This window comes from Hippocampus zosterae, chromosome 4 (assembly GCF_025434085.1).
Source record: "Hippocampus zosterae strain Florida chromosome 4, ASM2543408v3, whole genome shotgun sequence".
Taxonomy (NCBI): domain Eukaryota; kingdom Metazoa; phylum Chordata; class Actinopteri; order Syngnathiformes; family Syngnathidae; genus Hippocampus; species Hippocampus zosterae.
In genome coordinates, this window is record NC_067454.1 from 27,835,698 (window position 1) to 27,859,930 (window position 24,233).

Genomic DNA, 24,233 nt, shown 5'->3' on the forward strand with positions numbered 1-24,233 from the left:
GAACATGGTCCACTCGGGCTCAATGTCCCCCGTCTCCCCCGGAACATGGGAAAAGCTCAGTCGGAGGTGGGAGTTGAAACTCCTTCTGACAGGGGATTCCGCCAGACGCTCCCAACAAACCCTCACTATACGTTTGGGTCTGCCAGGACGGACCGGCATCTTCCCCCACCATCGGAGCCTACTCACCACCAGGTGGTGATCAGTTGACAGCTCCGCCCCTCTCTTCACCCGAGTGTCCAGAGCATGCGGCCGCAAATCCGATGATACAACTACAAAGTCGATCATCGAACTGCGGCCTAGGGTGTCCTGGTGATAAGTGCACATGTGGACACCCTTATGTTTGAACAAGGTGTTCGTTATGGACAGTCCGTGACAAACACAGAAGTCCAATAACAAAACACCACTCGAGTTCTGATCGGGGGGGCCGTTCCTCCCAATCACGCCCCTCCAGGTCTCACTGTCATTGCCCACGTGAGCATTGAAGTCCCCCTTGCTTGGTTCAACTTTTTGTTCATCTTCATTGCTTATCGCGAAAATAAAGAGATGTTTAGCTCTACTAAATAACTAACAATTTTATTGCAATGCTTGTGGGTAGACAACATTTTTTCGCTAAGATGCCAGCGCGATCATAGTGAGCCACTGCCTGAGCGGCGCGCAGCGGCGCGGTGAAGTAGGTACGTTTTGAAAAGGGACAGACGTAAGGACAGACCGCGTGCGGGACGACGCGCAATATATATATAGAAGATTGCATAGGCTTTAGTCACAGCGATTGTCTATGCACCCGTCTCTCCCTCATGCCTCCCCTCGTCTCCTCTCCGCGTCTCAATAACCATTTATATCACAGCTTTTGTGATGAGAAAATCACGTTTTATCAAATTGTGATTACATTGCAAATTCAATTATTTGTTCCGCACGAATATACGGTACGTCGTTTTAAAATAGAAGCTTATTTTTTATATAATTGTAACAACATATTCTGTCCCTGTACACAAGTAGTAGCTCAGAAATTACATTAATAAAGTCAGTTGAGGTTGGTGGTGGTGTGGGGCATCTTTGATTTATTTTTTCCCCCCAAATTATTATTTTTATTTTTTATTTTCCTTGTTCTAATTTTCATTATATCATTGTGCTCCATGGGCCGAAAATATTCACCTTTTTGGCGAACATTGTGGCTTGACATATTATTCATTAGCCTTTAATTAAAGAATACAATGAGATAACAGTGTACGAGTCAACACTTGGCCGGGCTTTTGAGATTTGTCTTTGATTACAAATTCCAAAATAACCAGTTGTCACATAAATCGAACAAATATAGAGCCAAATAAAAAGCTGTACAGATGTTTTTAAAAAGATGTTTTAAAATATATATATTTTAAAATGTAACACTTGTGCTACTGTCCACCATTTTGCTAATGTACGATTATATTTTATTTTCATGTTTCTTTGCAGGCAGCTTCAGCAGCAACAGGCAGAGCTAGAAGTTCACCAGAGAGACGGTCTGACGGCTTACGATCTTTCCCAGGTAAACAAACCTCAAATTCTGAACTCAATGAAGACGGTCAAGCAATGCATTTCTTTTTTAAAGAAATCATAATTGCTCAAAACCCTATTACGTTTGTGGTGAGCATTCTTTGTGACTTTACTTAAAGTTGAAATCCTCCTGCGATCCCAAATTCCAGGTTCCAGTGGCCAGTGTGAGCAGTGGAGTGCATGAGGCAGGCAAGAGTATTGACAAGCCAGAAGCCCTTTTTTCCCAGGAAAGAGACCCACGCTTTGCTGAAATGTACACCAGCATCTCCGGATGTATGTCATACTCATACCCCCTATTAACTTTTTTTATAGAGCATTGTAATTACTGGTTGACATTTTAAAAGGTTCCTGTTTTGTTTGTCCTAATTTCATCATAATTCTTCCAAAACAAAATCTTTGTATAGTGTGGATTTAAATGTGCTCAATGCTGCATTCACAGATTTATGCCTCTATCGCCCACACCACCCAACGTTTGTCTCCTCCGGGTTATTAATTATAATTTTAATCTGGCATTTGTGTGTATCTGAATAGCCGGTGATAAGAAGATGATGGTTCCCTCCTCGACAGCGGGAGGACAGCAGCTCTATTCTCAGACTTCTCAGTTCCAGCAGGGACACTCTGGAAAAACCTTCAGGTAGCTAGCTACATGTCATTGCCACTGATGTCATGTGACATTCATTCTATCTTTTGTCATTTTCAAATCTATTGTACTACAGTTTGTGTGTGTGTGTCTATTTCTCTTTTTCTATGTTTCCAGTTCCTCTGTGATTCATGTCCCAGGTGTGAATGACATCCAACCATCAAGTTCGTCCACTCAGAATCTAGCTCAGATATCAAGACAACTCAACCCTGGCCAAGTTGCTTGGTCAGGAAACCGCCCCCCATTCTCTGGCCAGGTATGCAAACATTGACATTCTGTCAGCCTCAAGTTGATGGTGCGGTTTCCAGTGCTGCCAAATGATTTCCTCAGCTATTTCCTTGGCATTACACTTCCATCTTAAATGCCAGATGAATTAGTCTTTATTTGATGTGCGTGTCTGTGTGTTTACACATTCACACCGGGGAACTCAGCAAACTTTAAAACTAAATCATATCATGAACAGTCAGGGCTAATTAAAGTTTCCAGCAAATGAATCAAGTCACTGCCGTGAGATGATTTAGAGGAAAATAGGGTTGATGATCACCACTTCTAAACATATGGTAAAATCTGACATCATGTTCAAGTTTAGAGCCTGACCAAGTTTTTGGTCCCTTTTTGGCCTTTTCAGTAAAACATTGTTCCAAACACAATATAAATCAGTCTGAGCAGTGTGAGGCAGCCATCTGTGAGGGCAAATAAATTTCCCAGATTGTTCTGGTTTCCAGGCTCGTTCAGTTGAGTTTAACTGGAATGAATGCTAGTTGGGCATCGGATGAAATTAATTCAAATCAGAGCTTGCATTGCACTAAAGATAATGGTTCAGATGTTTCACATGTCCCATATTACTGAACTTGTTTGCACTCTTTTGTTATGTGCATTCACACCTAATTTGAAGATTATTTTGCATTTGTTGCTGATTTACATTGGTGTGAAGTCTTATAAAAAGCAAACCTTTGCTGGCAGCTGTTTTCTACTAAACAAGCAAATACATTTTATGAAGTTTGGCTAACAAGAAACACATTTTAGTGTATATTTCAGTGCTTCACCAGATTTTTTCAAGACCTTACAAAGCAAGTCATATTTGTTATTTATTTCAAAATACCGGTAGTTACATTTGTCTGAAGGTAAATGCTGAAAGATGCACATGACAAAACAATTTAGTATTGAATTCTTGGAATATGGCAATTAACTCTTTCATCGATTAAGTAGTCCAGATTTTTTGCGCAGGGCTAAAATGGGGCCCCGTCATAACTACTCCCCCAGAATATAAATACTGAACGCCCTTACTTCATCTGTGACTATCTGTTGCAGTCCCTGAAAACAAACAAAGAAAAAACATGAAAACATACCTGGCATTGAATGGCATAAATACTGTATTTGTCATTGGCAGCAAATGAGTTTCACACACAACGGTATGCGTTTTTCAGCTTGCAGGTGATTGCAAACACTTGAGTATATATATCTTGTACGAACCAGTGTATTTGATTGACCGATGGATGAAGCTCGAGCAGGATATCTAACCACTATCTAAACATTACAGTCCAGTAAAGCCCAGACCAGTCCGTTTGGTATTGGGACAGGCCACAGCTACCAGACCGATCCGGCCTCCTACAGTCCACTTTCATCCCCAGCCACATCATCACCCAGCGGGAATGCCTACTCAGGACTCACAAACCGCAGCACAGCCTTTGGTGAGTTCTTAGCATCCTATTCATCTTCCATTGTTTTGGAAGAGGCTGGATTTATGGAAGAAGGATAACAATCATATTTTTCACAGTTCACATCTGTATCAAGAAGGGATTTTCAACCAAATCATTGCGCAATCAAGTAGAGCAAAACTACAATATTTCAGCTACCATTTGTTTGTACAGTACAGTTTTGTGTCTTCCTCTGTGGCCCTTCATTTATAAATCATCTTCACATGCCAGTATTATGGAAGTGGGAAGGGGAATTAATGTATTAAGGGACTCAGGTTAGTGTAAAATAGTCAATGGTACTGGTCGTGCACTCGAGTGGGCTCATCTGTCTTCCACTGGTTTTCAATCATTGCTAATCAGTATTTGTCTTTCAATTTATTTTACTTATTCATGTTACATTCATGTTATGTTCGGCCTCTCCGTGAGCCGTCACCTTACCGTGGTGGAAGGGTTTGTGTGTCCCAATGATCCTAGGAGCTAAGTTGTCTGGGGCTTTATGCCCCTGGCAGGGTCACCCATGGCAAACAGGTCCTAGGTGAGGGACCAGACAAAGCACAGCTCACAAAGCCCCTTATGAAAAATAAAATCGATGGTACTCAGTTTGCCTTGCCCGGACGCGGGTCACCGGGGCCCCCCTCTGGAGCCAGGCCTGGAGGTGGGGCTCGTTGGCGAGCGCCTGGTGGCCGGGCCTACACCCACGGGGCCCGGCCGGGCTCAGCCCGAAGAGGCAACGTGGGTCCCCCTTCTCATGGTCTCACCACCCGTGGGAGGGGTCAAAGGGGTCGGGTGCAATGCGAGCTGGGCGGCAGCCAAAGGTGGGGACCTGGCGATCCGATCCTCGGCTGCAGAAGCTAGCTCTTGGGACATGGAATGTCACCTCTCTGGCAGGGAAGGAGCCCGAACTGGTGTTTGAGGCAGAGAAGTTCCGACTGGATATAGTCGGACTTGCCTCCACACACAGCCTGGGTTCTGGTACCAGTTCTGGTACCAGTTGGACTCTCTTTCACTCTGGAGTTGCTCACGGTGAGAGGCGCAGAGCAGGTGTGGGCATACTTATTGCCCCCCGGCTCAGTGCCTGTACATTGGGGTTCACACCGGTGGACGAGAGGGTTGCATCCCTCCGCCTGCGGGTGTGGGGACGGGTCCTGACTGTTGTTTGTGCATTTGCACCAAACAGCAGCTCAGCATACCCACCCTTTTTGGAGTCCTTGGAGGGTGTGCTGGAGAGTACTCCTGCTGGGGACTCCCTTGTTCTACTGGGGGACTTCAATGCTCACGTGGTCAATGACAGTGAGACCTGGAGTGGCGTGATTGGGAGGAACGGCCCCCCCGATCAGAACTCGAGTGGTGTTTTGTTATTGGACTTCTGTGTTTGTCACGGACTGTCCATAACGAACACCTTGTTCAAACATAAGGGTCTCCACATGTGCACTTGGCACCAGGACACCCTAGGCCGTAGTTCGATGATCGACCTTGTGGTCGTGTCATCGGATTTGCGGCCGCATGTTCTGGACACTCGGGTGAAGAGAGGGGCGGAGCTGTCAACTGATCACCACCTGGTGGTGAGTAGGCTCCGATGGTGGGGGAAGATGCCGGTCCGTCCTGGCAGACCCAAACGTATTATGAGGGTTTGTTGGGAGCGTCTGGCGGAATCCCCTGTCAGAAGGAGTTTCAACTCCCACCTCCGACAGAGCTTTTCCCATGTTCCGGGGGAGACGGGGAACATTGAGTCCGAGTGGACTATGTTCCGTGCCTCTATTGTTGAGGCAGCTAATCTGAGTTGTGGCCGTAAGGTGGTTCGTGCCTGTCGTGGCGGCAACCCTCGTACTCGCTGGTGGACACCAGCAGTAAGGGATGCCGTCAAGCTGAAGAAGGAGTCTTATCGAGCCTTTATGGCCTGTGGGACCCCAGAGGCAGCTGACGGGTACCGACTGGCCAAGCGGAACGCAGCTTTGGTGGTCGCCGAGGCAAAAACCCGAGCATGGGAAGAGTTCGGTGAGGCCATGTAAGCCAACTTCCGGACGGCTTCGAGGAAATTCTGGTCCACCATCCGACGTCTCAGGAGGGGGAAGCAGTGCACCACTAACACTGTGTACAGTGGGGATGGGGCGCTGCTGACTTCGACTCGGGACGTTGTGAACCGGTGGGCAGAGTACTTCGAAGACCTCCTCAACTCCACCAACATGCCTTCCTTGGAGGAAGCAGAGCCTGGGGACTCTGAGGTGGGCTCTCCTATCTCTGTGGTTGAAGTCACCGATGTGGTTAAAAAGCTCCTCAGTGGCAAGGCCCCAGGGGTGGATGAGATCCGCCCAGAGTTCCTCAAGGTTCTGGATGTTGTGGGGCTGTCCTGGTTGACACGCCTCTGCAACATCGCATGGTCAACGGGGAGAGTGCCTCTGGATTGGCAGACCGGGGTGGTATTCCCTCTTTTTAAAAAGGGGGACCGGAGGGTGTGTTCCAACTACAGAGGGATCACACTCCTCAGCCTCCCTGGTAAGGTCTATTCAGGGGTGATGGAGAGGAGGGTCCGTCAGGAAGTCGAGCCTCAGATTGAGGAGGAGCAGTGTGGTTTTCGTCCCGGCCGTGGAACAGTGGACCAGCTCTACACCCTTAGCAGGGTTCTCGAGGGTATGTGGGAATTCGCCCAACCAGTCTACATGTGTTTTGTGGACTTGGAGAAGGCGTTTGACCGTGTCTCTCGGGGAGTTCTGTGGGGGGTGCTTCGTGGGTATGGAGTACCGAACCCCCTGATACGGGCTGTTCGGTCCCTATACCACCGATGTCAGAATTTGGTTCGCATTGCCGGCAGTAAGTCGGAATCGTTTCCAGTGAGGGTAGGACTCAAGGCTGCCCTTTGTCACCGATTCTGTTCATAACCTTCATGGACAGAATCTCTAGGCGCAGCCGAAGCGTTGAGGGGTCCGTTTTGGTGGCCTCAGTATTGCATCCCTGCTTTTTGCAGATGATGTGGTGCTGTTGGCTCCTTCAAACAGGGCTCTCCAACTCTCACTGGAGCGTTTCGCAGCCGAGTGTGAAGCGGTTGGGATGAAAATCAGCACCTCCAAATCTGAAACCATGGTCCTCAGTCGGAAAAGAGTGGAGTGCCCCCTCTGGGTTGGGTGGTGAGATCTTGCCTCAAGTGGAGGAGTTTAAGTATCTTGGGGTCTTGTTCACGAGTGAGGGCAGGAGGGAGCGAGAGATCGACAGGCGGATCGGTGCAGCGTCTGCTGTGATGCGGACGTTGTATCGGTATGTCGTGGTGAAGAAGGAGCTGAGCCAAAGGGCGAAGCTCTCAATTTACCGGTCGATCTACGTTCCAACCCTCATCTATGGTCACGAGCTATGGGTCGTGACTGAAAGAACGAGATCCCGGATACAAGCGGCCGAAATGAGTTTTCTCCGCAGGGTGTCCGGGCTCTCCCTTAGAGATAAGGTGAGAAGCTCGGTCATCCAGGAGGGGCTCCGAGTCGAGCCGCTTCTCCTCCGCATCGAGAGGAGCCAGATGAGGTGGCTTGGGCATCTGATTCGGATGCCTCCTGAACGCCTCCCTGGTGAGGTGTTCCGGGGATGTCCCACCGGGAGGAGACCCCGAGGAAGACCCAGGACACGCTGGAGAGACTATGTCACCCAGCTGGCCTGGGAACGCCTCGGGATCCCTCGGGGAGAGCTGGAAGAAGTAGCTAGGGAGAGGGAAGTCTGGGCTTCCCTGCTAAAGCTGTTGCCCCCGCGACCCGGCCCCGGATAAGCGGTAGAAGATGGATAGATGGATGGATGTTACAGAACATTGCAGAACTTGAAGAAAACACATCCAATTGTATGATGTACTCTCTATCTACTAGTCAAGTCAACTTTATTGTCAAATGTGCTCTATCTGCAACATAAAACACAGATGAAATTTCTTTCCTCTCAACGACAGAAGAGAGAGAAACCGCTGCGGGTACCCGCGCCGCCGTCATAAAAACAGTTCACATTAAATGACAAATACTACAACTCATCACATAAGACACAGACAGTCATGCAATCTTAACCACTTTTTCTGCATGCACTTTGTTGTTTGAAGCAGTTATTAATGAAAGAGAATCAAAGTGTCCTTTCACCAGTGGATCAGAGACATCGTGCTGAAAATGTGCATATGTCTGCTACAAGCTAAGTAAGAAAGCAAACAAGAAGCTGTGGTGTCCATTGATGAAAAAAAGAGATTGGCTCACGTCTCCTGTCCCACGTAAATCCGCTTCAATTCCAAGTGGCGACTCCCAGTTCCATACATCTCTGCGCTCTGCGCTGACACTGCTTTCTTTTCATTGTCGGCTCCACAAGCCATCCATCCATCCAGCCGGAGACTGTCCAATATTTCCGTTGAACAAAAAACAGGGCTGTAAATCAATGCTGCCTATTACAGGCGCAAAAACCAACCAACAAAACAAAAAACGACATGCCACCTTCATTGCACAATTCAACCAAATGTATTTATGTATGATCCACTGAGTGTTGGAGATCACGTGTTAATGAACCCAGCATACCACATCATTCGCAAAAAGCAGAGATGCAATATTGACCCCTACAAACTGGACTCCCTAAAAGCCATGACAGCACCTATAAATTCTCTCCATAACGTTTATGAACAGAATCGGTAACAAAGGGCACCTAACTCTCACCAGAAACGAATTAGACCTACTGCCGGCAATGCGGACCAAACTCTGACACAGATTGTACAGGTACCCAACAGCCCGTATCAAGGAGTTCGATACTCCATACTCACAAATAAACCCACAGAAGTCGTTGAGGAACATGGTTGAAGATCTTCTCCAAGTTGACAAAACACATGTAGATTGGTTGGGCGAACTCCCATGCACTCTCAAGGACCTTGTTGAGGGTGTAGGGCTAGTCCAATGTTTTACAGCCAGGATGAATACCACACTGCTCCCCCTGAATCCGAGTTTCGACTTTTTGACAAACCCTCCTCTCCAGCAGCCCTGAATAAATCTTAGCAGCGAGGTTGAAGAATCCCCCTGTAATTGGAAAATACTCTGCGGTCTCACTTCTAAAAAGGGGGACCAACACCCCACTCTCCCGATCCCGAAACACTGTCCCCGTTTCCATGCAACGTTCCAGAGGCGTGTCAACCAGGACAGCTGCATAACATCCACAGCTTCTTGGAACTCCGACCGGATCTCACCCCGGTGCCCTGTCACAGAGGAGTCTTTAACCACCTCAGTGACCTCAACCCCAGAGACTGGAGTAGCCTGACTCAGTGATCCCAGAGTCTGCTTCTGAATGGGAATGCGTGTTGGTGGAATTGAGGAGTTCTGCCAGAGGTGGGAGTTGAAACTCCTTCTGACAGGGGATTCTGCCTGACGTTCCCAACAGACCCTTGCAAAACATTTGGATCTGCCATGTCGAACCAGCATCTTCCCCCACCATCGGAGTCAACACAACACCGGGTGGTGATTGGTTGACAACTCCGCCACTCTTCACTCATGTGTCCAAGACATGCAGCCACGAGTCTAATGACACAACCACACAGCCAATCATCGAACTGCGGCCTAATGTGTCCTGTTACACAGTGCATGTATGGACACCTTTATTTTTGAACACAGTGTTCGTTATGGACAATCCATGATGAGCACACAAGTCCAGTAACAGGACACCGTTCGGGTTGTGATTGCGGAGCTTTCCTCCTAATGGCCATTCAAGGTCTTAGTCATTGCCCACATGAGCATTGAAGTCCCCCAGCAGAACAATGGAGTCCCCAGCAGGAGTACTCTCCAGCACACCCTCCAAGGACTCCAAAAAGGGTGGGTATGCTGAGCTGCTGTTGGGTGCATATGCACAAACAACAGTCAGGACCCGTCCATCCACCCGAAGGCGAAAGTGAAGTCGTCCACTTCAGTGAAGCCCCACTTGCAGGCACCAAGACAGAGGGCAGGCTCAGCGCCTCTCACCGTGGGCTATTCCAGAGTAGGGATGTAACGATATCCAAATATCACAATACGATTATCAAGGTATGAACCTCACAATACGATAATTATCACGATATTGTGGGGAAGTTGGCGATATGTACAAAGAAATGAGATTGGCCGGTCATTTTATTGTCAAGTGCTCCTATTGGCTCAGCAACACAAAGTATCATGGTCTATGTAGTTCACAATACACGCACAAATTGTGGAGGAATTTTAATGTGTCCTCATCTGGCATCTAGCATGGGCCTGGAGGCCAAAACATACCTAATTCAAATCTCTCTATGCAACTTCTCGACGTCTCACATCAACTCAGACTCCTTCTCCCAGAGAGGTGAGTGTCTGTACCCAGGGATCAGAACACCAAGATCCCTGCCTTTGGCCGCCACGCTGCCCACACTGCACCTGACCCCCTTGGACTCTACCACAGGCGGTGAGCCCATTAGATGGGGGACTCATGTTGTCCTTTTGGGCTTAACCCAGCTGGGCTCCATGGGTGCACGCTCGGCCACCAGGTGCTCGTCAACGAGTCCCACTTCCAGGTGTGGCTCCAGAGGGGGGCCCTGTTGACACCAAGAGCAAACTCTCCATTTATGCTAATCATTATAGGGGTCTGTTTATCACGGGTGAACCTGCTAGGCATAAGTCCCAGGCAATTTAGCTCCTAGCATCACTGGGACACACAACCCCCTCTACCACATTAACTTGATGGCTCGTGTAAGGGAAATACCATCTTTTCCGGATTATAAATAAATGGCTTCAGTGTATAGGTCGCACCGGCCTTTAAATGTATAATAAAGAAGAAAAAAACATGTCGCACTGGAGTATAAATCGCATTTTTGGGGGAATTTTATTTGATAAAATCCAACACCAGGAACATACATGTCATTTTGTAAGGCACTTTAAAATGAAAATAAAACCACAGGCTGAATAAGTGTACAATTTGCCTAAGTAACATGATGCGTAAACAACGAATTGAGAATATGCCTGGTATGTCTACCTAACATATTGAGAGTTACTCAGATAACTACAGCATAAAGAATGTGCTAAAAAGTTTACCAAACCATCAGTGTCATTCCAAATCACTAAATCCAATTAAATCTTTATCCTCTGTGACACTTTTAAACAACTCCACCAACTCCGGAGGTAGAGGATGCAGTGCTTCCTCTTCTACGTCACTTACGTCAGACTCCTCACAGGCCCAGAGCGCCGTCTAGCGGTTTAATGTGAAAATAACATCAAATGATATAATGTGTTAATAATTTCACACATAAGTTGATCCAGAGTATAAGTCGCACCCCTGCCCAAACTATGAAAAAATCTGCGACTTATACTCTGGAAAATACGGTAACCGACCATCTGTGTCTAATTAAAAAGGTTGATGTCTCACTTTTTTAAGAAACTACATTTAATGTTATTACTATCAGTTACAGCAGAATTGGTACACACGAGTATACAAACCGATGTCCGTTAATTACTGTTGTTCAATCAAGATTTGCATTTCATATGAAAAGTTTGAACATAAAACTTAAAGTAGTGTAGCTGTATTTGTTTATTTATTTATTTTTGACACAGACCTTGTAATGTCTGTACTGCCCCCTCTGGGAGCTCATGTGGCTAGAGCATCTACACGTGACACAGCTAAAGCCTGTTCAGTGGCAAGATAAACTAAACTTTTAGACAACTGATGATTGTCAAAGTTGACCACTTCTTGCTTGTGTTTAAAATAACACTTTCAAAACTCAGCTATTAGGTCCCATTGAAAAAGTTGAAATGATCCAACAAACACCACCTGCTGCTGTGAAATGAATCCAGAATGCAAGTTTGCCCAAAGTTGCATTATAATTCCTCCAATAGTTTTACTCACCCAATATTGCCAATTTCAAAGCCACATGATCAGTCTGGCTGAAAATTGAATGAGAGCACACTGACAACCTCAGTGTGCGTTCACTGCTGCTCGGAGCTGCTCGTCAAGCAGCTGCTCACACCTCCTGCTGTTTGTTGTCCACATGGTGAGCGCAATGAAGCTTGTCCAGCTTGTAACAGCTACTTGATGGCCTTTTAATGGACACAAACATTAGTAAAATGGATTATCTCTGCAGTGTCACTTGTGCTCCCTTACTGTCCTCATAGACTGTTTGTAGGACTAATGAAGCTTGTTAGAGCAATGCCATTTACATGATCTGCCGCATGGTTTCATTAATAATTTGTAATAAACACTTTATCTTTGTCTTTCTGGACTCATCTGCGATTTGGTAATTACTTTCCATCTGTTGTTTTATATGTCCCGCTCTATCCTGCACCAACATGTTGTTTATAGCTACATGTAGACCAGAAGAACACAGTGTTTATTATGGTGAAAGAGAAAGAATGTCTCTGAAGCTGACAGCTTCTTTGGGGTTTGTTTGTTTGTTTGTTTGTTTTTTTCCATGGGTTGATTCTCAATACAATCAAGCACGAATGCGTGTCTTTCTGTAAGTAGTAGTTTGCAGACTTGTGTGCAGTTCTTTCTGTTCATTTTAGTCTCCCAAAATGTTCCAATTTAACGATCAGAAGAAGGAGATGCAACTTTGTGGTGCTGTTGAATCATATTGTGTCTGACTTGGTGACAAAATTTCCCTAAAATGAAAGTCCGTCAAAATGCTAAATCTGGTTGAAATGGTTCTTTAAATCTTATTATAGCGCACAAAGAATTGAGAAGGAAAAACAATCAGATGATAAGTTCGAGAGGAATTAAGTTTTTTTGTGTGGGGTTGGAAAAAAATTGCCTTTTTGGGGAACGCTTTTGTGTTGCATTGCCTTTTTAAAATCCGGTGTAAAAATACCTGCAAATTTGAGTAAAAATTGGCACATTTATGTAATTGGCCACATTGGCCATGGTGATGTGATTTTGATCTTATTTCTGAAGATGCTTATTTAAAAGACCAAATGATCTCATTTTGACCCCCCCCCCCCGACCCCCCTCCCAAATAGTATGGCTTGTATTTTTTATTTATTTATTTATTCAAATGAAATGAGAGCTGATCTATTAAAATTTGGGCATGTTATGAATTCATAACATAATTTGAAAAATACAGAACATTTGAAAACGTAAACAATGGTTGCAACGGTAACAGGAACTTTGTAATAGAATTATTTTGCAAGTAACTATTTCTCAGGAACTACTGGATTGACTTGGCTGAAACTCGTTATGCAACATTCTATAATGCTATTGTGTGAAATAGGGCTGACCCATTTTGGAAAATGTAATAATGATTTTTTTTCTCAAAATTGCAATTTATTCATTCATTCATTCATCTTCCGTACCGCTTGATCCTCACTAGGGTCGCGGGGGGGTGCTGGAGCCCATCCCAGCCGTCTCCGGGCAGTAGGCGGGGGACACCCTGAATCGGTTGCCAGCCAATCGCAGAGCACACATAGACGAACAACCATCCACGCTCACAATCACACCTAGGGACAATTTAGAGTGTTCAATCAGCCTGCCATGCATATTTTTGGAATGTGGGAGGAAACCGGAGCACCTGGAGAAAACCCACGCAGGCCCCGGGAGAACATGCAAACTCCACACAGGGAGGCCGGAGCTGGAATCGAACCCGGTACCTCTGCACTGTGAAGCCGACGTGTTAACCACTGGACTACCGGGCCGCAAATTGCAATTTAATATTCTTTATTTCAAAGACTATTGTCATGTATTTTTCTACATACAAGAAATTCTTTAAATTCTTTATTAGGCCGAACGTTATTAGCTCTATTATACCATATAAAACACAAAGATAATGGCAAATGAAGCATTAATATCCATCTATCCATCCATAATGCGAGCTGCTTATGCTTAGTAGGGCCGTGGGCGTGATGTAGCCTGTCCCAGCTGTCCTTGGTTCCGAGGTGGCATACACCCAGAACTGGTTGCCGGCCAATTGTAGGGCACACATAGACAAACAGCAACTCACAGTCACACCTACGGACAATTTCGAGTGTTCCATTAACCTCCTATGCATGTTGTTGGAATGTGGGAGGAAACCAAAGAAAACCCAGCCAAGTATGAGGAAAGCATGCAAACTCCACACAGGCCGCATTTGAACTCACGACCTCCTTACTGTGAGGCGGACGTGCAAACCACCGTGTCATTAATTCCGTGTCTTATGTCATTAATATGACATAAGACATTTTATCAACTACATTTACAGGTGTAAACTTCTAAAATAACATTGACGTGTAGTAAGATGTCACACAAACCAAAGTGCATATTACAACAATAATGCAAACAAATCAATGACTTTTTACCACTTCAACATATCATCTTCATGTTTCATGGACCATTAAATGTAAACGCGGACAGCACCTCTCACTCAACTTATTATATATAGACAGATAAATAAATGAAACATACATCCTGCTTTATTGATCTCCACTTAGTAAGGTCGGGTAAAAAAATCAGATCATGCATACTTTTGCCCCAACATCTTTCAAATGGGCATTACAACTCTGGCATCTTATCGATTAAATGTGTAGTAATGTATTTTTGACAGTCTTTAGGATCATTCATGAAACGCACGGCTGGATTTATCCCTTTAATATCTGATCATGATTTAATTTGTCATGGCTCAAGTAGTCGAACACGGTTGTCGTGTGTGTTCAACATCAGGAGAAAGGGTCCAGCTGCAGCTGGATTGACAAGTGCACAGTGCAAAAACGGGGAGCTTTTTTTTTTTTTAACTTGCGAGTCGAAAAACATCAAGCATGTTATCGGTCCTCAACTCAATGTCTCGTGTGATGGAAAGCTGCTGCTGTGAAATCCCTCCACGCCGCCTCTATGCGTCCCCTTCTCTCCCCTCCGCTCTTTGCTTCTCAATACAGTAATATAAGGAAGAGTGAGTGGAAGCTGATGCAAAAGGTGGGTGGGAAGATATAGTTTGTTTGCAGAAAATTATTCCAAAAAAATACATAAAGAAAATATAATCAATTAATTGCAAATATTACTACTCTAGCTTTAGGATTGATCCTTAAATTTTAGCATTCTGGACCGAAAGATCGATAATTTGGTATTGATCTGCCCGGCACTACTGACTAGCTAGATCAGGGGTACCCATTATGTAGATCGTGATCGACCAGTCGATCAGGGACTGGTCCGAAATTGATCCGAGGGGTGTAGAGGAAAAACAAAAAAAAACATTTGTATCTGTGTGCATGTTAGTTATATATTTTTTGTGTTAATGCACACTCCACCCTAATAATTTTATCAGTCTCACTTTCAAAAAAAGTATTTAAAAAAGAAAAATAAAACCCACTAAAAAGTGGGTTATCTTTAACCTACGGTGGCGTGTGACTGCACCACCGGAAGTTGTTAGTGCTTGGCAGTCTGCAGTTGTAGTTTGTGCTCAAAGTTGTTGCGCTAATCTTTTATCATTATTATTCTCATTCAGAATTTGTTTCGTACAATTCGTCGAGGGGACGGGCAAAGAATGGGAATCTGGAGGGCTGAGAGAAGCATTTTAAAACGGTACGCGTGAGCTACAATCGTTAACAGGCTGCAAAAGTGCTTCGCATGCCTCAGTGTCAGGCTGTTGCTCATCATGGCATGCGTGTGTATGTGCGTGCATATGCGCGCATGCGCGTTAACGAGTCGATCCCGGGAGGTTGGTTGATCCAAAAGTAGATTTTTGGTCAAAAAGGTATGGACACCCCTGGGCTAGATCATATGACACACCTGCGCAGTGTTGCTGCGTTCTGTTCATCGGCATAAAAAAAAAAAAAAACAAAAGAAAGAAAATGAAGAATGTATGCTCAATATGGATAACACATGTTTTGGTGTTGATCCCCAAAAAGTAAAAAGGCGTCATGAAAAGTGTTTCAGTTTTCGGGGGGGAGTGGCTGGATCACATTAAAAGCATTTCCATTCATTTCAATGGGGGAAGATGCTTTGGGATTCTAGTGTTTTGAGTTACGAGCATGGTCAAGGAACAAATTAAAAACTGACATCTCAAGGCACCACTGTACAGTACAATATATGACAGCAGGTGTGCATGTAAAACTGTGTTATTCCAGATGTGTCCGGAGAGAGCAGCCAGAGCGGAGCTCAATTCCAGGGTCGACCCAGTGAAGTGTGGTCCCAGTGGCAGAACCAGCATCACTCCCAGCAGGCTGGGGAGCAGCATGCACATACTAACCCCAGCCAGACTGAAGTATTTCAGGTGATAAAACAAACACACACACACACACACAAAACACACACACACGTCTCTGGTTTTGCTGATGACATGGCTAAACAGATACCGTATTTTCATGACCATTCGCCGCACCGTATGGTTGGGCGCAGTCTCATTAATGGGTGCTATTTCTGTATTTTACACAAAGACAAAACGCACTGTATTATTGGCCGCAGTTTTAAAGTGATAAAACATACGCCAGCTTAAACATACGGCATGCATGCGCGCACGCTAAAAACATGTTATCTTGAAGCATACAGTAGCATGCCAAGACATACAGATACATGGTAAGAACACGTTTTTAAAAAGACAACGGAAGCAAAACTGAGTTCCGATGTATTTTATTTAGCCATCGTACAATGTACTCACGTTTTTCGATCAATCATCATCCAGAAATCCATCAAAGTCCTCATCCTCTGTATCAGAATCGAACAATTGTCCAAGTACCGGTAATCCATCAAAAACACCGGGATCCCTCTCGTTGTCAGAGTCACTCTCATTGCCATGTGGCTCCACAGAAATGATGCCGGCTTTGCCAAAAGCTCGAACAACAGTGCAAGCAGACGCGTTTGTCCAAGCAGCCACAATCCATTGGCAAATTGTGGCGTACCTCGCCCTCGCACTGCCTCTCACTCTTTGTAAAGTTGTGTTTGCCACCGATCATCCATTGTTCCCATGCCATTCGCAACTTTACTTTGAACGCCCGGTTGATGCCAATGTCCAGCGGTTGGAGTTCTTTAGTCAACCCTCCGGGAATAACGGCAAGCTCAGAGTTCATTTGCTTGACTTGTTTTTTTCACCGCTGCTGTGAGATGGGCACGCATGCCAAAAGCATAACCGGTGGCTTTAAGTTTGAACTGAGCTTCGTAGGCGTGTCTTTTTGTCGAATTTATTTTCAGGGGTTCTTAGAAACCAAAACCAAAGTTGTTTTGCAATAATGCACATAGCCACACTTTATACAGGTGTTGGTACCTGCTTGGGGCGTCCCTATAATGTCCACTTACATGCCCACCCTTCACTCATTGGCGGACTTCTTCGCCGCATGGCTGGCCACACCCACTTCCACCTTTTCTCTCTATATATACAGCATGTCGGCTGTCAATCAGGTCTTGCATACACAAGACGCTCTGCGTCATAAGGCGTCCTGTCCATTTTGGAGAAAATTAAGACCTTTAATGGCGCCTTATAGTCGTGAAAATACGGTAATTGCGATTCTGCTTCCCTCAATACTGTGATTGCGATTCATTATGAGATTCTTTTTTTCAATGGAATGTGTGTGTTTTTTTGTTTGTTTGTTTTGGTTTGTTTTTTTTAGCAACGACAGGCAATAATTTGTCTTTTTGACAATAAACAATATCAGATTTTCAGAGTAATACTTGTTTTGGCCTTACAGGTTGGGTTTACGCTAAAATAAAGTCAAATGAACCAATAAATTAATGCGAAACACACATCTACATCAGTTAGATTTTTTTTTTAAGTTACCCAACACCTTGGCTTTCAGTCTTTTAAGTGTTTACCATGACATGTTCAAAAGAATTCTACCAAACAGTTGTGATGTGAGCATACATCAGTAAGTCTTGAGTCAAATGCCAACAATAAATTAAACAAATCAGTATCTTTATTACTTGAATGTAAACATGTGGGCTGCAGTTCTTAAGCACTGAAATTATATCAACACGATGTATATAAATGAATCAAATGCAAACACATACTTCGGGGTGGAACATTTAACCAAATACATATCTCTGTTTTGTGGTCATGGTTTTCAGTTGGGTATATTTGGACTTATGTTCAATATTTTTTAAAAAAAATTAAAGTGAACACATGAAGGATTCTCACAGAATTATTTTCTAACGTTATTTTTGGTTGTTATATTATTATTTACATATGTTTGTCTATTAAAAAGCTTTTCCAGTGGTTGGCAAAAAGTACGATAAACCTGTGTACCCACCAAAGGTGGGGCTAAGTCACATAATGTACATTATGTGAAAGTCATGAGCTAGTCTCAAGTCATAACTTTCAAGTTTCAAGTCCTAATTAGTCCTTTCAAGGATAGCGGTTACTACAGTGGACAGCGTATGTTATCAGGTTACATGGTGCATGAAAGGGTGAAGCTACTGCGGGAAAAATAAATCAAGCAGGTCAGCTCATTTCTTTGTTCAAGCCAGTCGAATGTGAAGTCATCAAATCTTACTCCAAGACAACATGTACAGTATATTCGATGAAGATCACATGATGAAGACCCAAAAAAAACAAAAACATTTTTTACTCAAATAATCAAATGATCACATGAAGAACCACATAACATCTTGAGAAATTCGGCAAACAACACTAGAGTATGAATTACATGCATGTGTACCGTATTTTCCACACTAAAAGGTGCACTGGATTATGAGGCGCACCTATAATTAATGGCACACAGTAAATATTCGCATCCCCGGAATTCTATGGAAAGGAATATCCTTCACCCGGAATAAAAAACCTATGCATTAACATATTGACTACGATATTACGTGTTACCGGAACTTGCATAAGCGGAAATTCCACTATCCGTAACCCGAATGGAGGTGTAATGCCGCGGGAGCTTAAATACACGCAACGCACACCCGATGCGACGGAAAAGACAAAGCTGAAACAAGTTTTCACTTCGCGTTGTACGTCGTGTAGATCATCGAAACGTAGAAGAACGGTAACGACTGGAGCGGAGCAGAGATGTGTTCCTCGAGCCGGTCCTTGGCTTCAAGCCTTGGCCTTAGCCTCGGAGTCAAGTCCTTGGTCCTTGGCCTTGGCCTCGGGAGTCAAGTCCTTGGCCTCGGATTGCCGGTCCTCGGACACAATGAGGGATTGGAGCCTCGAATCCCTTGCATAAAGACCGCAAAAATCACAAAGGAATCTAATAAATTCCATCGAAGGAAACCCATATTGATGGATTTACTCTGTCGCTATAAGAGGGGCGGGTCTGCCACTGACAGGTGACAGTGAGCGCTACGTGTAAAGAGCGGCATCACAGTATCAATCACGGTTTGTTGCGTTCACGATCGCCAGTTTAAATAGCGTCTAAAGCCTTTCTGTAACAGTGGTGTCTTTTATTTATTTATTTTTGCACAGTCGTCACGTTTGTACGGTCGCACTAGAATGTTTGTTTGAACCAAGTAATTAGCATTACAGCTGGAGTTAATAATGTCGGCACTTCACTTCGGGGTTTGGCCGTTGGGATTTGGAGTCCTTTTGCTCGATTTCAGTTATGTTTGTTGAACGCTTTCTCATGTTTGGAATAATGAATTTGATAATACATAGTTTAAAATCATGGTTGATTTAATTATTTATTATTATTATTGTGAAGTTTAAGGTATTAATTAATGTAGTATTAGTGGTAGTGGTAATAATAGTAGTACTCAGAGAATGGTTAGCCATCTCGTTACCTCTGCGTCCCGCGTCCTAGACGCATAATTTTCCCACGGGACGCACAGTTCCAAACAATGTTTGTTTTTTTGGGACGCAAGGAAATTTCTCAGGCAAAACAAACAAACAAAAAAACTACGACAAGCCTAAGGATTTCACAGTAAACGTAAAGCAATCGTTACCGGTAGCGTGTCGTTTCCGTGGCGTCATTTTCACGGTACCGAAAAATAGTTTAATTATAAAAGTCACCGCACCTTAATTGACTGTGATCCACCCGATTTCACTGCGCCTGTATGTGTGTTTGTGATGTGATGTGGTGTGTGAGTGTGTTTCTTGTAATTAACTTTCGTTTTGTTTTGTTTTGTTTTGTTTTCAGTGTTGGGGGGGACACAACAGATGACGTTATGTGTGCATGCAGGTTGCTATTTTAGTCCGCAAACTGAGGAATCGCGCGGATGAAAGTTTGAGATGGCGGCGAAAAAAACCTCACCAAGTTCTACTAATTACGATATTTAAGAAATAGGAATGCTTGTCTGATTTATCGTATGAATCGTCCAAAGGGCCTATCACTAAACTCACCTGTGATGTATGCGCAAAACGCGAGAGCGAAATACGACGCGAATACGATTACGAGGCAAATTGGTCATTAGATTTGTAGGCTAATCACTGTGAAAAATATTATGAAACAGTATTGGGTATTCAATAATTTACTGGTTGTAGCATGGTAACACAAAGTGTAGTCATGCTAATGTTAACTGTTGGTAGAACTAATGATGACGTGTGTTCAATTCTTTCGTCAAATTTATCGTAGATTACACATGCATCGTCTCGGGAAGAGGATGTCAAGCCACATCAATACTTACCTGTATTAATAATTACCAGTCAATTAATCTTTGCAGTGTGAGATTGGAAACAATACTCTGATGATGCCACATGAGTACACCAGTTTTTGATCCATTTATTTTTTGGAATAAAGTTCACAGCTGCTGATGTCATGTTCGTTGTTAATGCAGCGTTTTCAAACATTGACTCTTGAAACATTATACTTTTGAGTTTCGGAATTCTTGATTATCAATATCAGTCAAAATAGAAAAATGGGTTCCCGTGATGAACGTTCATGGAACCCAACATTAGTTATCGTGGTTTCCCAATGGGTAATCCAAAAAACGGTTACCATGAATTTCCCAAATCCTCAGGCCTGCTCCTGAATTATTTAAATTTTTGCAGCATTTGTTTATCATTGTATGTATATGTTGTTGTTTGTGTTATTATCATATGCAATTAAATCAGTAGACCATTTCAGAATTCGAAATTTGGGACTCTCTCAATCCATAATGGCACTCATACTTTTCTGATCAGCGAGTCCCTAGGAATCGCTGCCGGTAAACTGTAAAATTATCACTGCAGAGATTACCGCTTTTTCTGCACTCAGTGATTGACTTCTATGCAAAGTCATTTCTCAACTTGTGTTCCGTGCCACGTCATGCCTGTTGAGTGTTGATTTACTTCATATTAAGAAACTACTGCACGAAAACATGAATTCATAAATGGATACCATATGATTTAAAAAATAATTTCTCTGTATAAATAACACGTACCCTGACTGTTCTACTCTTTGAATAAAAACACTTCGTTCAAGCGTTAGGGAGTGCAAAGGGTTATGATGGAGGGGTGTTGCAAATCATGAAGACCTGCCAAGTGGTATCATAGATAGGATTGTTTAATACATGTCCTCGGGTAGGCCTCAGTTTCAAAATCAGTCCTTGGTCCTTGGCCTTGGCCTCGGACAATTTCTCAAGTTCTTGGCCTTGGCCTTAACACGGAAAATTTTCCAAGTCAGGCTAGGTTTTATACATGTCCTCGGCTAGGCCTCAGTTTCAAAATCAGTCATTGGTCTTGGCCTTGGCCTCGGAGTCAAGTCCTTGGCCTTGGCCTCAGGTTGCCGGTCCTTGGACACAACACTGGAGCGGAGCGAGTGAAATGCCTCCGTTTGAGCGAGGCTGGACACAAAGTTAAAAAGATCCAGCAGACACTTGGAGTCGGAAAGACGCAAATCTACGAAACTTTAAAAAACAAGGCATCGATTCAACTCCTGATGACAAGCCACCATCCAGCAAGCAAGTAATGAAAATGGCAACAGAAATCCTTCAGTATGCACAAGAATTACCAAACATCGGTGATCAACGGGACAGTTACTTGCAACTAGCAAGAAAACTGTATGACACGCAGGCAAACATTATCATAAACCAAAGAATGCATCCAACAAAACAATCCAAAATACACATTTTTTTTCCCATGAGAAAAAAAAATACACATTAAAATACTGTACGTATTTTATTGTTGTGATTTTTTGGGGATACACCTGTATTGCAGTTTTTGTTATATAAACAGTTTTTGGACAGTATATTTTTGTATTTTATTGATTTTGTTGTTACACGTACATTTTGTCAACATACTTGCAGGTTCATAAGGACATGTACCATGCTCATTTCCGAAATGAGGAATTTCAGTTATCAGGACAAATTGGACGAGTCCATACGAGAGAATATTTACTGTATTTTGTCATTTTTTTTTCATACATTGAGCACACTACACAATGCCTCCACTAGATGGAACTACGCTCAAGCAAACTTCAACAGAACGATCAGATGTCATTAAAACGTATTTAATTAATAAAGCAGCGACACAGTTCGCTTAACCAACAGCAATTATAACATTGACTCGTTAACGTTGAAATCTCTTGCCGCTGTTTTCATTCGACTGCGTAACCGATCACCTTGTTTGAACTTTGCATTGTCAGCATGTCTCAAGCAAGGAGCCATTTTCTAGTCGACATATTACCGTAATAACCATACACAAGGCGCACTGGATTTTAAGGTGCGCTTTGAGCTTTTAAGAAAATGGAAGGTTTTAGGTGCGCCTTTTCGTGCAGAATATACAGTCTATTGTTTAGAAGAATGCATCGTCTGAATCATGACTCTCCTCAATAAGAGCTCAAGTTAAAGAGCTCTTATTGAGTCTTTAACTTGAGCTCTTATTTGATGTTCATCAACGGACAGATTTGTAATACCGTAGCGATTTCCGGTAAGTTGTTATCCCTCCAACGCAAGAGTGCTTATGCATAAAATGGACGGATAGGTAGTCCGTTTCATGCACGTATGCTGCTTTTACTGTCGTCTAGACTGCCATGCGACAAATGAAAGGCACTCGAAATGTATATCTGGTGCCGTTCGCCAGTCTTTTTCAGCAGTCAACATCTTTCCAAAGGTTGTATCTTGAAAATGTCTTGAGATGAAGGCAGACTGTAAATGCTTGCTGCAATTTTGGCGTTACTAATTTACTTTGGTGTTTTTCGAAACAAAAAAAGTACTGGTAAGAAAAAGTCCCATATCGGATCTTAACAATGCCCATCCCGAGCCCTCATCTCTAACTCCTCTTTTGTCTGTCCGCAGGACATGTTACCCATGGCTGGAGATCCCACTCAGGGAACAGCCAACTACAACATTGAGGACTTTGCTGACCTTGGCATGTTCCCACCATTCTCCGAGTAACCCCGCAATCTCCTGTAGCTCCCTTAGCAATAGAGGAACTGGACCGGTTTGGTTTGCATTCATCTCTCATGTAGTTGTCTCATTTGGAAACGTGGCTGGACCACCAGCTCACAACTGATGTGCAGCACATTGAATGTCCGAGTGTACACATCAAGCACATATAAAAACGAAGAGTCCACGCGTTTGGATTTGACTATCTGCAGTATGCATCTGTGAATATACCTCATCAATGAAAGAGGGGTCCTGTTGCCAAATGGACACTACCTCCGTCAATATCTCACCTATCTGTCGCCGAAATGGACACTGTCTCAATGAGGAATGCACACAAAGTCTGCTGAGACGACATGGAAAGCATTGCTATTACCAGAGGAGTTCAACTGTTTGATCTTCAGCGCATCAAAACCATTATGGCACATTTTACTCCATGGATGTGGGTGAAAATAATTTCTGACCACCATGTAAAGGAAAATATGAGGTTGTCTCAGAATCCCAGACCTTTATCTGCTAATGGATTCAAAGCTACAATTTGCTGCGGATTAGGCTTAATAATAATCCTTTAATTGAATTTTGTAGACACTTTCAATTCGTCAAATGCAAAACAGACTTAATGTACTGAGTGTGTGGCATAATGAGGTATAAGATTTGCATTTAGGTAAATTCACCTTATTTATGGATCTCCAATTGGAGGCAAAAGGAGAACAAGTCAGGCACTTAGCCACAAAGACTGAAGTCTCAAATGAGAGACGATGACCGCTGTATTTTATCAAGATAACTCCTGCTGGATGATCTACCTACAGAGGATATAGAACGTTGACACACTGCTGTTAAATGCTAGCTATTTGTAAAAATAAAAAAAGATCATCAATCATTTCAAATATTTTTCCAACAACAATGTGACATATAACCTGGCACACTCTCTTTCACTGGGGATGCGGCTACGTTCAAAATGAACCAATGGACAGTAAATTCAAAGGCTAAGCGGTTCAGAGAATGGATGGATTTAAATGAATTGTCAAAAGGTATTTAGCTTTTATTTTGCTTTCTTCTACTATGCTCTCTGTTACCATCTTGGCATTGCAAATGAGAATCTGTGTTTGACTGCCTTACCTAGATTTTCCTTCCATCCATTATCTGAAACCGTGTCATGTGTCATCCTCACAAAGGTCATGGGCGTTCTGGAGCCCATACCAGCTGTCTTCGGACAGTCGGTGGGGTACACCCTGGACTGGTCCCCAGCCAAACGCAGGGCA

General features: G+C 43.7%; 1 protein-coding gene across 1 annotated transcript in view; it reads left to right on the forward strand.

Annotated features, from left to right (window-relative positions):
- Positions 1-23,851, forward strand: part of arnt2 (aryl-hydrocarbon receptor nuclear translocator 2) — a 113,974-nt gene extending 90,123 nt beyond the window's left edge. The window contains exons 13-19 of the mRNA XM_052063916.1: positions 1,450-1,522; positions 1,680-1,803; positions 2,062-2,164; positions 2,288-2,426; positions 3,711-3,861; positions 15,870-16,015; positions 22,885-23,851. Coding sequence (XP_051919876.1) covers positions 1,450-1,522; positions 1,680-1,803; positions 2,062-2,164; positions 2,288-2,426; positions 3,711-3,861; positions 15,870-16,015; positions 22,885-22,983 — 835 coding nt within the window. The 3' untranslated portion in view covers positions 22,984-23,851. The remainder of the gene's footprint in view (positions 1-1,449; positions 1,523-1,679; positions 1,804-2,061; positions 2,165-2,287; positions 2,427-3,710; positions 3,862-15,869; positions 16,016-22,884) is intronic.
- The last annotated feature ends 382 nt before the right edge of the window (positions 23,852-24,233 follow it).